Source organism: Hesperophylax consimilis, chromosome 27 (genome assembly GCF_061612785.1).
Source record: "Hesperophylax consimilis isolate HC1 chromosome 27, BYU_Hcon_1.0, whole genome shotgun sequence".
NCBI classification, from domain to species: domain Eukaryota; kingdom Metazoa; phylum Arthropoda; class Insecta; order Trichoptera; family Limnephilidae; genus Hesperophylax; species Hesperophylax consimilis.
Window position 1 is genome coordinate 2,140,437 of NC_142862.1, and position 13,421 is coordinate 2,153,857.

General features: G+C 33.8%; 1 protein-coding gene across 1 annotated transcript in view; it reads right to left on the reverse strand.

The window, feature by feature from the left end:
- Positions 1-12,985, reverse strand: part of LOC149410455 (uncharacterized) — a 90,131-nt gene extending 77,146 nt beyond the window's left edge. The window contains exon 1 of the mRNA XM_089648252.1: positions 11,788-12,985. Within this exon, the coding sequence (XP_089504378.1) occupies positions 11,788-12,985 (1,198 nt within the window). The remainder of the gene's footprint in view (positions 1-11,787) is intronic.
- Positions 12,986-13,421: the final 436 nt, after the last annotated feature.

The following is a 13,421-nucleotide window of genomic DNA, read 5'->3' on the forward strand; positions in this document are numbered from 1 at the left end:
GACTTCTGCTACCATTCCCATTTACATCATATATTCTCCTTACACTCCTTTCTTCGCTCATTTGCTCTAAATGCCCAAACCATCTAAGCGTCACTTTCTTGATCTTGCTCATTACGCTTACATCAACCTTGCACTCTTTACGGATCTCCACATTTGTCACACGATCATACATGGTTTTACTACACATACTCCTCAGGGATCTCATTTATACAGCATTCAGTCTACTTTCATCCTTTCTCTGCCAGTTCCGTGCCTCATTTCCATACATTAGGGTAGGTACCAGCACTCCATTGTGGACTGCTAGCTTCGCTTCTTTGGAGACGTAAGTAATACGTAATATAACGCAACATATTTTTTGGCAAAAGCAGAACATTTTTTCTAAATCTTTGTAAATTATCAACGAAAATGTCTACTTCAGCACACTATATCTTATTATATAGTCGACACATATAGGTCAGAGGGCTAAAATAGACGTTGTTATTTTTTAAGTATTTGGGTGAATGCAATGGCGTTTTAATCAATGGAAATGGGAACGATTCTTTCAGTATTGCTAACACGTGTTCCGATTTACTCGAAATTTACTAAAAGTTTATCAGGAGACGGCACGCAAACCCGTTTTTCATCGGATTACCAGTAATTTGAAGAGATTCTTACTAAATTAGCAATATTCATTATTTTCCGTGTTCAATGATAAATTATAATACGTTCGTACCACCCTGTAAATTATCATTCGGATACAAACATCTTTGGGGAACCTACCTACAAACAGCTGTAGCAAAACACCGATACAAAAATACTAATAACTGAACACAGAATCAGATATATGTTTTCATTCTTTGTGTTATCGTTTTCTATGGCTTGTTATTCCGTCAATTTCTTTTTCAACATGTTGTTGATAGCCGCAATTAAAAAATGTTGTTAGTTCGAACAATGTTGCGTTTTTTTGGTGCTATAAGGTACCATCACGCTATATCCGGGTAGGGGTAAGTTGTAAAATTAATTCACCATACAAAGCAAGTTTTCACTTTTTAATATCATTTTATGTGAATGCACCACAATAGTTCCAGTTGATCTCAACCAGCTGGAGCCAGTGAGACTATGGCATCCTCAACTGGGGTATTTTGTAAGCCTTAAGGTAGCAGGGAGGGGAAGGAGATGGGGGGAGATTACCTGGGTATTCAGATCGTGTCATCAAACACGGTTATAATATTTAGTATTTTTTTGGCGTTTTCACCGTTTTATTTTCATGTGAATGTCACATATAAGTCCCAATCATTCCGGAGCCAGTTGGTCAATGGCATAATTTCGGCTCTCATCATATTGGCTCTGATATGAGGCTGAAGGGAAGAAGATGGGAAAAGGAAGGATCGTAAGTATTTATTTGAATATTTGGATTTTTACAAGAGTTCCCTATTGTTAATCCAAAGGAAATTGATGGTGATAAAGATAAATAGGACACCACCCTTGATGTCCTTGTAATTTGCGTGACTGGTACGAGTGCAGTTCCACAGAGTTAACAAATTTTAAGTGCGGGTTGTGGAATTACATTTGTATCACAAAAAATATTGCCATTCTTATGAGGTAGAACTCATCCGGAGTGTTTAGATTTTTAGATCATGTTGCTTTTGATATTTTAGAATTTATTTATTTTTTAAGTCTTCATCATAAAACACGATAAAAAATACAAAATCAGTGATCCATTGTAGACTCTAGACTTAGATTATTTTTAAAAGAAATCCTTCATTGTTATGTCTCTTTTTGATGCTAAAAATGATGGCACAAACAGAGTGGAAGAGATTTGGGTGATACACGTAACAATAGAATTTTATATCAGATTAGAATAGAAAACAAAAATGCCTTTTCTGGTAGATAAAGAAGAGCAGACTATAAAACAAAAAAACCTATTTGTACACGGAGAAAACTGATATGAAATACTGTTAATTTATTAAAAATCTTGTCAAATTGTTCGTATTCCTGTTAAAAATGTCACTGCGGGCCTATAACGAATGAATTGAAATAGTTCCTAAGAAAATATCAATCAAAAGTGAATATTTTATGAGGACGGCGGAACACGTGTTCATTTCAATACTCTTATTGATATTGACATATTGATATCTGTAGCATCCCTTCATGATATGTATTAGGAAAAGTTCTCGATATATTCTGAATGACTAATATTTTATCAGGAAATACATCGTCACAATGATAAATCATCAGATCTTTAAAAAGTTATATAAAGTCATGGAAAGTGATGAAACAAAAACTTTGTTAACTGGATTAAGTAGGTTAGGTAAAAAAAAAATTTTTTTCATCGTTTCTAATGACTTTATATCACTTTTTAAAAGTGTGTTGAATTGTCACTGTGTTGAGTTATCATGGAACCCATTTTTCACCCTGTATGTTTGTTCTGAAGACAAAAAACCAGCACCCCTTATTTAAAAATATTATAAGAATTTTAGTAGTAACAACAACAAAAAAGCTGGAGACCCTGAGGAAAATAATGTCATGCTGTGTGGAAGGTCTTTTTGAGGAAAGGAAGGAGAGGAGGTTCTGAGAAGGTAAAAGGTATGAGGGGTGAATAGGAATCAGTGACTGACATATGAGTATATCCATCCCGGATGGGTCGAGAGACTAGTTGGAGAGGACAAAGGGTCTCCTCAAAACAACCTCTATGGATCTGGCACCCACGAAGCTGGTAGGCAGGCGCATGCTGAACACACCTTTTTACAAGGCTTTTTGCAATTTCACACAAATTGGCGGGGCATTGACTATCTGTAATGCACTGTTCCATATATTCTCGTTCTAAGAAAGTTAGTTAGTTTACTATTGAGTTATTCTGAAGGTTATTCTAAAAGTCCCATTAAGAACGAATACTGATTTTATTTTTAACCCTTAAATGCATGATTTATTAATTTTTCTGGAAAAAAATATATTTTGTAGATATTTACATGCATATGCAAGGAAATATAAAGAATTTTTTTTTTGTAATTTTTTAATGATATTTGATAAAAAAAAAATTGTTGCAGATTTACAACACCATGTATTTAATAAAAAATAATATGAACAATTTACCTATGAAAAAAAAAATAAAAAACCTAAAAAAATTCTCAAAACTACCGGAAAAATACGAGTTATTACATATAAGTATTGTATTATTGCATCTACTTACCTAAGAAAATTTAAATAATAACAGCAAAACCAAACTGTAATTCTAACCTCCAACCAATTTTCGAGAATCTTCACTTTGTTAAAGAAAAAGTGACATTTGACATTCGCGAAAGAAAAAAAAAGGTGATGCCACTCGATAAAATATATTACCGTGAACTTAATAATTCTAAAACGGCATGCATTAAGTATACACCAAAGAGTTAAAGGTGGTTTGAACGGTATGTTGCAGTTTTGCAACAGTATGCATTTAAGGGTTAAGACACTAAATGTTCCAAACCTAAAAAGATTATATTAAAAAAACATCCCGCTTCATCAATTTAAAAATACCCATATGTATGAAGAACGAACAAGCACTAGAGCCGTGAGACATTCACATGTAAAATCTTTAAACATCCCAGTTTGTCAAACCTCTTATGGACAAAAAAGCTTTAAATACAATGCTATTAAGCTATTCAATTCTTTACCTGTTGACATTAGAAACACACAAATCAAAACATTATTCAAAAATAAAATCATTGATTACCTCCAATAAAAATATACATTGAACTATTTCATAACGTACTAAAAATTGTGCCTACTGTGTATATATATATGTATAATACGCCTTTTGGTCAAACTGAAACTTTATTAATTAATTAATTTAATTTATTATTGCTTCGCCTCCACCTTCAACATTCATTCTTAAATTGTATAATTAAAAAAAAAAAAATTAAAAAAAATACTGATTTTATCTGGCATTTTCACAATATTGTATTAGCTAAAACCTAGTTAACAACCACTATGTAAATTGCCATCTCGACACAGGCGTTCCACACGTAGTGAGATGGGCAATACCTCACTATTGTAACTAAATGTAATATTAAAATAAATAAAAATAAATAAATAAATTGAAAATTTATTCGTCAATATAAATAAAAATACAATACAGTGAAAATACCCTACAGGGGATGCCATAGTCTCACTGGCTCCAGAAGGTTAAAATATAGACACAGGTTAAAATAATGAAATCAAAATAAACATTCTGGTTGAAAGGTTTAAATTTAAAAAAAGAACTGTCAGATTTAAAAAAAAGCGAAGGTCAAGCGCGGGGCGCGAATGAAGCGAGAAACGAAGTGGAGGAAAATGAAAGTGAAGTGTCCCGCTGTTGTCAGTACCTACCTACGGTGCTTCTCGGTACTAACTTATACAACTTACACAATTGCCAGCCAACACCGATGATTACAGAAGTGTTGGACGCAGGTGAAGGATGAAATCATTTATATTTTTATCATGAGATTGTCTCCTAATTTATTTATTATTATTTTTCATAATATTATATAACAACAGTAAAATTAGTTTTCGGATTTAAAAAAAATAGTTTTTAAAGTGAATTTTGGTAAAACGACCGTTAGTGACGTCGCGAATTACAATTCGTAAAAAGATAATGAATTCAAATAATTTGAGTTGTATCTCCGATAATATTCGGTATTTTACAAAAATTCAAAAAATTTCTGTCTTCAGCAATGATCATTATGAGTAAATAATAATATTTGAAAGAAAAAAGAAAAAAATCACATCAAGGGCGCTGTACAAGTATAGAGTACATGTCTACAATGATCTTTCTTATTACTAACTATAGACAGTCATTCTGTGATCAACTTACGGTAGACAGATTGCATACGCAAAACAATACAAAACTACATGTACAATGCATTTGATTAATGAACGTGATGTTGCCTTAGAATGTACTTTGTTTTTCATGCTTTAAATTGTGAAATATATTTAAAAATAACAGTTTTGTCTTATCATGTTTTACCACCGTTCTGTTTTGTCACTATTCTGTTCTGTTTCATAACTGTTCTGTTTTGTCATTGTTCTGTTTTGTCACTGTTCTGTTCTGTCATTATTCTGTTTTGCCACTGTTATGTTTCATCACTGTTCTGTTCTGTCATTGTTCTGTTTTGCCACTGTTCTGTTTCATCATTGTTCTGTTTCGTCACTGTTCTGTTACTGTTTTCTGTTTTTCACCATTTTCTTACTGGACCTGAACGCTACATCTCAAACATCTCCCGCACGCAACGGCGATGTAATGGCAAAACAGCGTATTTATGGGGTCGTCCTAACAGAATGTTGGTGTTGATACCTAGCATCGTACTACCTACACCTTTCCTTTGATTTCCTTGATGAATCTTATTGTTGCCCACCTACCCAATTCCTACCTTTCCTATGTCGACTTAGTGTAACTTCAGTTCAATTGAAAAAATCGTCCTGTCAACATCTAAGCTGTGTCTGATTACGGAGCCACCCTTTTTCGACCATGTCGAAACTTGAAAAGCCATTGTAATTTAAGTTGCAATGATGTAACTCCACGAATGGAATTGATTGAGCCCTTCAAAGTCAAAAAGCAATATCTTTAGATACGGCGCATTGATCTGGCACCAGAGAGCAATTTGGACTCGTCCAAATTGCTCTCTTTCTCTCTCTTACTAAAACCGAGGTTAAACATATCCTCTTCAATAATTCATCATTGCAGTTATTCCGCCCAAGTAGATAACATGCTCCTCTGTATGGAACCAGTACTTATGTAGTATGGTCGAGTGAAAGCAGTACATATTCAATGTTATGGACATAGCTAGCGAATTACGAGACAGATCTTGCATAAATATAACATTACATTTTTACATTCAATTACAATTAACAGCACGTGAAAATGTATTAAATAATATCTATGATTTTTTTTCCATTTTCCATAAACGAATTTCTAAATAACCCAAAAATTAAACAATCAATGTAATTGTTATTTAAAATTTCCACGGCCTAACATAAGGATTGTCGTGATTAATGATTAGGTTACTACACCGTGTTGCATTTAGCATTACAGTGTTCTTGATCAGGGCAGATGTGTATAACGCTGAAAACCACATTACTTTTAAATATTATACTGAAATATCGACCTTGAGAGGATTAACGCGCGCAATACGATGTCACTTCTACATTCCTAAACACACATTTCACTAAAATCTACACATCTGCCCAGATGACGGACAATGTAACATAGTCCGAATCGTTGGCTAGAGAAGAAGGAAGCGCAACACGGCATAATAACCTGACAATCGATCACATCATGACTACTTGACAAAAAGATAACATTTTAAAAGTAATACTTACATTATTTTGCGGTTTAATAATTTTATTTATTTTTCGAATATCCCCTCGCAATTTCTAAATTTGCCGCTTACTGACGTGATGTTTTACAGAATTTGATAATTTCATCAAATTTGACAGTAAAAATCAAGTTCTGTTATTATTTCATAATGTTGATTAACAGTACCTACTTGGAAAATAACACAAACCTGAAAAGAACTTTCAGAGAACTTAAATTTTAATATTGAAATTTGACAATTTGTTCGAATTCTGTGAAGCCACTTGTCCTAAGTGCACAGAATTTTTTATTTTTTTTTTTATTTTAAAAAAGAAAGACAAAAATTCCCTGGTTACGAATAACCTGACAATATTTGAAAACCTCCTACTACCACCACAGTAAGCTGAAAATGTTGCTTGTGTTGTGATGGAGGATTTAGCCAGCCGAGGAATTGAACACACTACGATGTCAACTCAGCCACCGACCGGTTATTTTTGAATATTTTTCAAATTTCTCAAATTATATCTACCTACCTACTTTTAAAATGATTTATACTTCGGGATTTCCGAAGAATTTGAAGAAAATAATTTTCCTCAAGGCCTGTGTTATCTTTGGGGATGCTGTGTGGAGGGTTTTTTCAGAAAAGGAAGGAGAGGAAGTTCTGGGAAGGAAAAGGGTAAGAGGGGTGGGTAGGAATCTAGGGATCAGGGTATCCAGGAGTGACGGACATATGGATCCTTGCCCCCACTGCGGTACGAGGCGTTCGGTCAAGTTAGTCCTGCTTTTCAGAGCAATCTTTTAACTGAAATATGTTATGAAAAATAAACAGTTTTTGAATGTATTTAGTATGTTTTTATGTTATTTCTATCAATATCTCTAAAATCTGACATGCAAGTTTGTCTGTGTTTTGATTGTATACTGCTTGATAAAAAATAAATTCGGTTCTCAGCTAAGGTTTGTGTTGTAATTCCGCTCGAGTTACCAACAGCATCGGTAAGTTCTCGTTTTGCAAGAAACTTGAACTAATAAAATGCAAGCGAAGTTCAGTAGCATTGGTAAATGAGAAAATTCCTATAAGATTCGATATGGAATTCAGAAGTTCAGGGCCGCAAAAACAACATTTTTTTCTTCATCTTTTCAATGTAAAATGCACTTGTCAGTTTTAGTGACGACTTTTCGGCTTTTAGGATTTTTTGTAAGATTTAAAACATGTTTTCAATAAGCACTGTATAATATTTGAAAATAACAGATGGCGCCACTTCCGTTTACAATAATCCTAAACTGTACAGTAATTATGATAATACAATCAGATTATGTAATGATTAAGTTAACAGCACGTGATATTGAAAATACCGACATTTTTATGAATTACGACAATTTTCAAAGAATTAAGTAACCATTATTTAGAAGGAAAAAAAAACTTTAGTCTTTATATTATATTGTTCAAATTGGCAAGATTTGGTCGACTTTCTGAAATATCAGCGATTTCACACCCCATAACATTATTATTATATGTATTATAGAAAAAAATTATATATTCGCGACACGTTCCAAAGTGGTACATACTTTTAGTATCGGAGGTGAAAGACCAACATTTAGAATTGAAACGTTATTTAAAAAATGGCTTTAATCGTATTTGGCGACCAGATCTAAATAGCCAGGTACTTCCGCACCTTCCTCTTTCCCATATACTTTCCCTCTCCAATACCTTCAGTTTTACAATGGTCAATACTTACAATGGTCTTATAGTCTCTCTTAAAAAAAACCTATGCGTCCCAGGAGTAACGATACATCACCCCGGTGAAAGACTACCATTCAGAATCAAGCCTTGCTTGAAATGACTTTAGCTGTGTTTGGTGACCAGATCTGAATAGCCAGGTACTTCCCCACCCTTTTTCTATCTACTTCCATCCTCAAAATATAACCATATTGAGGATGACGTAGTCTCACTGGCTCCACACGGTTGGGAGCATTTTTCAACTCACATAAAAATTACGTAGCTCTGAAATAAACATATTGAATCGAGTTACAAACTTACCAAACATATACAAAATTACGATAACGTAATATAAAAAGTGATCTCTATCTCTGTTTATATTATAATAGTTGTGGCGTCAGTTTAATAGCTACCAAACTTGACGGTCATTATCACAACCATCAAATGAAAAATATAATTTCTGTTGTGATTCTGCCTGTAAGTCCGGATTTTCACGGGTCTGCGCCAATGTTTAGATAATTTTTCACTAAGCTGGAATCAAACCCGTTGATTCCGACATAAAAATAAAACTTCAACATGAAATCCGTTATAATTGATTAATTAGTTAATTGGTGTTTTTCTTGACTCTTAACTTGACTCCGGACGAACTAGTGCTTGTTGCACACCAGATCATGCTAAATTGTTGTTCGAAATCAATAATCCACATAAACGCACACGTAAAATAATACTTCCTTATTTCATAAAAGAACGTTTAGTTGCATGTCACACGTTGAAGGAAATGAAACCAATCAAAGCTTGTAACGTATAACAGTATAGTTTGGTGGTTGTTATCAAGCCGATAAAAAGTTGGTACGTGATGGCTGCCAGCGTAGTATGTAGAATGAATGGATGTATTAATTTGGTATTTCAAACCGGAGACATGGATTTTCCAGCAGTCATGCGTGGCTGATTGGTGCGCAGTCGTGCGAGCAGTCGGCTGGTGAGAAAATGTCGATGGTCGATCGCAGTCACTGTCACTAACTAACTACCAGCGAAACATTTTAATAAACGAAGGTTGTGTTATCGAAATATGTTAAGCTTCCCCGGGAAACATTTATTGGATAACCAACACCTCCGGCATAGGTCACCTTGAGTGGTTTGCTACGTTTGGTGATGTAGCAGGAAGGGTTGGGTGTGTGGGATCATTGTGTGAGATTTGTATAAATCTTGGTAGTCGAGAGAGACTGGTTGAGGGAGACTTTTGGACCTCTCCAGCAAGACTATCACGACTTATCGCTTTGCATCACATTGGGATGAATTGATTCATATATCCGTCACTCCAGGATACACTTCCCCCAGATTCTTACAAATATTTAATACCTTTTTAGTTTAAAGAACTTTCCCGCCTTCCTTTCCTTAAAAAGACCCTTCACATAGCATCCCCAAAGTTGGCATAAGCTCTTAGGAAAATTATTTTTCTAAGGCTTTCTGTCTAGCGCTAATGTAAAACAGTAGAATGAATCTTGAATATTTTATATAACGTATTTATATTTTATATATTTTTTAATAACGTTTTCTAATTTCATTTTTTTCTGTATTGATCCCCAGGCCTCTTATGTGCCTTCTATAGGCCTCCTATTTCCCTCAGAGTTTAATGTCGACTTTAACCTTTCCTTTTCGGTGCTAGAAATCCACCGAGCGCTGGATCAGTTTACAGCACCGGCAAGGAAGAATTAAGAGTTAAGGGATAATTTTTCTTATGTATCTTAAGTTAATTGACAACTCTGAAAATCTCTAAGTAGGTAACTATATTCAAAGAAAATATTATAAACTTGTTATTGACGTATCCGTGTGAGCGAAGTTAGTTCAAATTGTGCGTGTTTCTACTGAAATTATTTATACGTATTCAAATATCGAAATGCTTTCTTGTTTCTTGATTGTGCCTGTGATGCAGTTAAATCGGTATAGTTCACACTTATATGGATCAAGTGTTCAATGCCAGGGGATAGAAATTTATTTTTAAAATTGTTAATGGAATTATAGACAGCCCCGATATACTGAGCCCTAATCACCTTCAATATACTAACTAGAACTACTATTGCAACAACAATATCAGGACTGACTCATTTAGATACTAGCTTGTACCTAGATTGCAGGCAGTTCGGAATACTTTTCATTGATGTTTTCAACTGCACTTCATTACAAGAAGGCTATAATAACATACCTCGATAGTAACAATTAAGATTAGCATTCTTCTGCAAGGGTTCTATATAATTTTTAAAGCAAATTTTACTTCATGTAGTACAACTAAATTATTATCTATATCACATGTTTGTAAAAGCCCGTATGGGCGTAAAATATAAATAAATAAATTTCTTTCAAACAGCAAATTAATAAACGTAAACTGTTTGCTTAAAAAATGTAGAGTGAAAATCAACTCCTTTATCAGTGCTGAATCAAAAAATAAAAAGTTTTACCTATCCCCTCGTAATAAAAAATTGACTAAAACAAAAACTCTGTTGCTTTATTGAAGATAATAAAAATCATGAAATAATAATACTATTCAATATCAATAATAATATCAATCTACAGTTTTTCCTGAAAGTGAACAACGTTCACGAAACTTGTTGATTGTGTATCAAAATAAAATGATGTCAAAAAGTTATTTGTCTTTTAATTTAATAAATAATGCCACTACAATATGAAATGTATTGAGAAGAACTTTTCTTCGAAAAATTAAAAGTGACAAATTCTAATACTATATACTACAAATACTATATACTATATTAATTATGTATTATGTAATTCACAATAACAATAAAATGCCATTCAATTTCCTTATTACATTCTTTTGTGTCGGAAACAGCGTTAATACCATAAATTTAGATAAATAAAAGTCCTTGACGTTATAAAATATCATTATTTCCTCTATACTTTTGTAAACCTACACAATTTTTTTTATGATAACGGAAAAATCACGAGAACGGAAAAATCACGAAACATAAAGAATATTTGAAATAATCCACGAAGTAATGATATTATAGTACAAAAATGCTGAAAACAATTAAAGCTACGTTGTATGAATTTGAAGAAGATTTGAACATTTGTCAGGACCGAAAGTAGTGGAGTTTTATGTCTTTATTTTAAGAAAGATTAATAACAGTTAATAAGCACTAACTATTTCAAAGGAAAATGATTTATTATAAAAAAGTAGCTATTTTTTAACTGAATTTTTGTTAAAACAGCGACACATATTAACATCAGGAAAGATTTGTAATTTGTTTCTCTTCTCTGCCTACTCCTTTTAGAAACACAGCGAGATGGTATTAGACAGTGAATAATTCTAACAGTTTGTCTGTAATAGATTATGTATTAAGTTTATGTATTGAGATTATTATAAACAATAACACAATCAAGAAACAGATACAGAAATTTTAATCGTAAATGGTTTAGAAATCTGTTTTCAAATACGTTTGAATTTAAAAAATCTAAAAGTTAGGAAAAAGTAAAATTATTCTATAACCGCTTAAAGTTGCATATTTCTGGCTGAGTCTACCAATTTAGTGAAATGAATTATCCACGGAAGCCAATCAAATTATATTGTCTAAAAGAAATTTTAAATAAAAGAGAAAACTGAATATGTAAGCACAAGAAAAGGCCTGAAAGAATTCTTAAGATTAAACAAAGAAATGATAAAATGGTAAAAGCTTCATACATTGTGCAAAGTCGATAGCGGAAAATAAAATAAGATTAGACTATTATAGCTAAAGATATTTGGTGTTATTAATTTTTTAATTCCTACCTCTGTCTTTAAGGTTGTCCTCCTGTGCTGCTCCAGTAGTTCCAATGTCCTGTAGATTGAAGTCACCCCTGATGTCCTGAATTGCAGACAGATCGTTCAATCCAAAATTTTGATCCCTAAACACTACGTTGTCGTTATTGTAATTGATGCCATTTGCCAAAGAATTCCCCGTTCCTCCTTGGTGCGAATTCGATTGGAAGGAAGGAGGTCCATTCTCGTTTGCGTAGGGAAAAACTACTCTCGGAGTTCTAGATTTCCACAAGGGTTGCGCTGTCGGTGATTTAGGGGAAAAGCCAGGGTTGAAATATCCGTTTTTAACAATTGGTGAGAATTCCTGGTTGGGGTGATTGTTTCCGTTGTTGTAATAGTTTTCGTATTCAGGATTGCTGAATGATTTCGGGGGTGCAAAGTAAGGGCTGTGGAAAGGGTATCGTGGATGAAAGGCTTTTGAAACCCCAGGGAAACCCACACTTGTAGGGTTTCTTGGACTTCTCTGAGATACTGAAGGATAGTCCACAAACCTATTTTGATTAGGGTTTTGATTGTATTCATCTTGATAGCCTCGTTGGTTGTTTTCTCGGTTTGGTAACACGAAACCGACCTGAGGCGACTTGTACGTGTCTTCTGTGTAAGGTTTGGATATTTGATCTCCTTGGCTTTCAGGCTTGCTGAATTCTTGCATTGGAGTTCTCTCGTCATTATAATCAGAATCATCCTGGAAGGTTATCTTAGGATTTCTTTGAGAAGGGACGTTGTTCGATGGATTTCTCGAAGAAGGATTATAATCTTCTGGATTCCTTGGAGACGGATTAATGTAATCGTCGCTAGGTCCGGCTTGACTGGGTCTAAACTCTCTTGGCTCATCTCTGTAAGAGACATCTTCTGAAGACCCTTCATCCCTGAAGGTTATCTGGGATCTTCTTGCTCCTATGGAATCTTCTTGGAACTCAGTCAGTCCTGTTTCTGTCAGCAGAACTGACACAGTAGTCGTTTCCAAAAACTGATCATCGAAGGATCTCGCTTCTCTCGTTTTCTGTCTTGCGAAGGGTTCCTGTCTAAAAGGACTTTGTAAATTAATCCTTCTGAGATGCCTAAATTCCTTCAGCTGTGGTGACCCTCTGCCAGGACTGTCAATGGCCTGAGCCAGCAGTAGACCCGCTATTAAAACAAGAACCTTCCATCTGCTTTCTCCCAACATCATTCACTTTGTTGTTAACTATTGTGTCAATCACTGTATCCCTTAATAAAATCAAACACTTATTATTTCATCCATTTAGATTATTAAAAACAATCACACTATGACTCAAATACCCGTATTATGTTCCAGTTTGCCCTTCGATGCCTCTCAATCTAAAATAACCTCGTTGTTTTAAAAATCACTTATCCATGTGTCACAATTTTTTACCATCTCCTTTGTGTGTAAAAGACCCACAATTCCTTAAAATCTTTACTTAATTCTTATTATATATTAAATTCCCGTAATCAATTCCGTAAAGTATTGATCTGTGGCTTCCTTGAGTTAAAAACCGCTTTTTGTATCATCTGAATCCAAGTGACCATTTCTTATAATATTTTTAGAAGAGCACTAATTTGTTTTGTTTCCTTATTATATTATTTACTGTTTCCTTTATTTC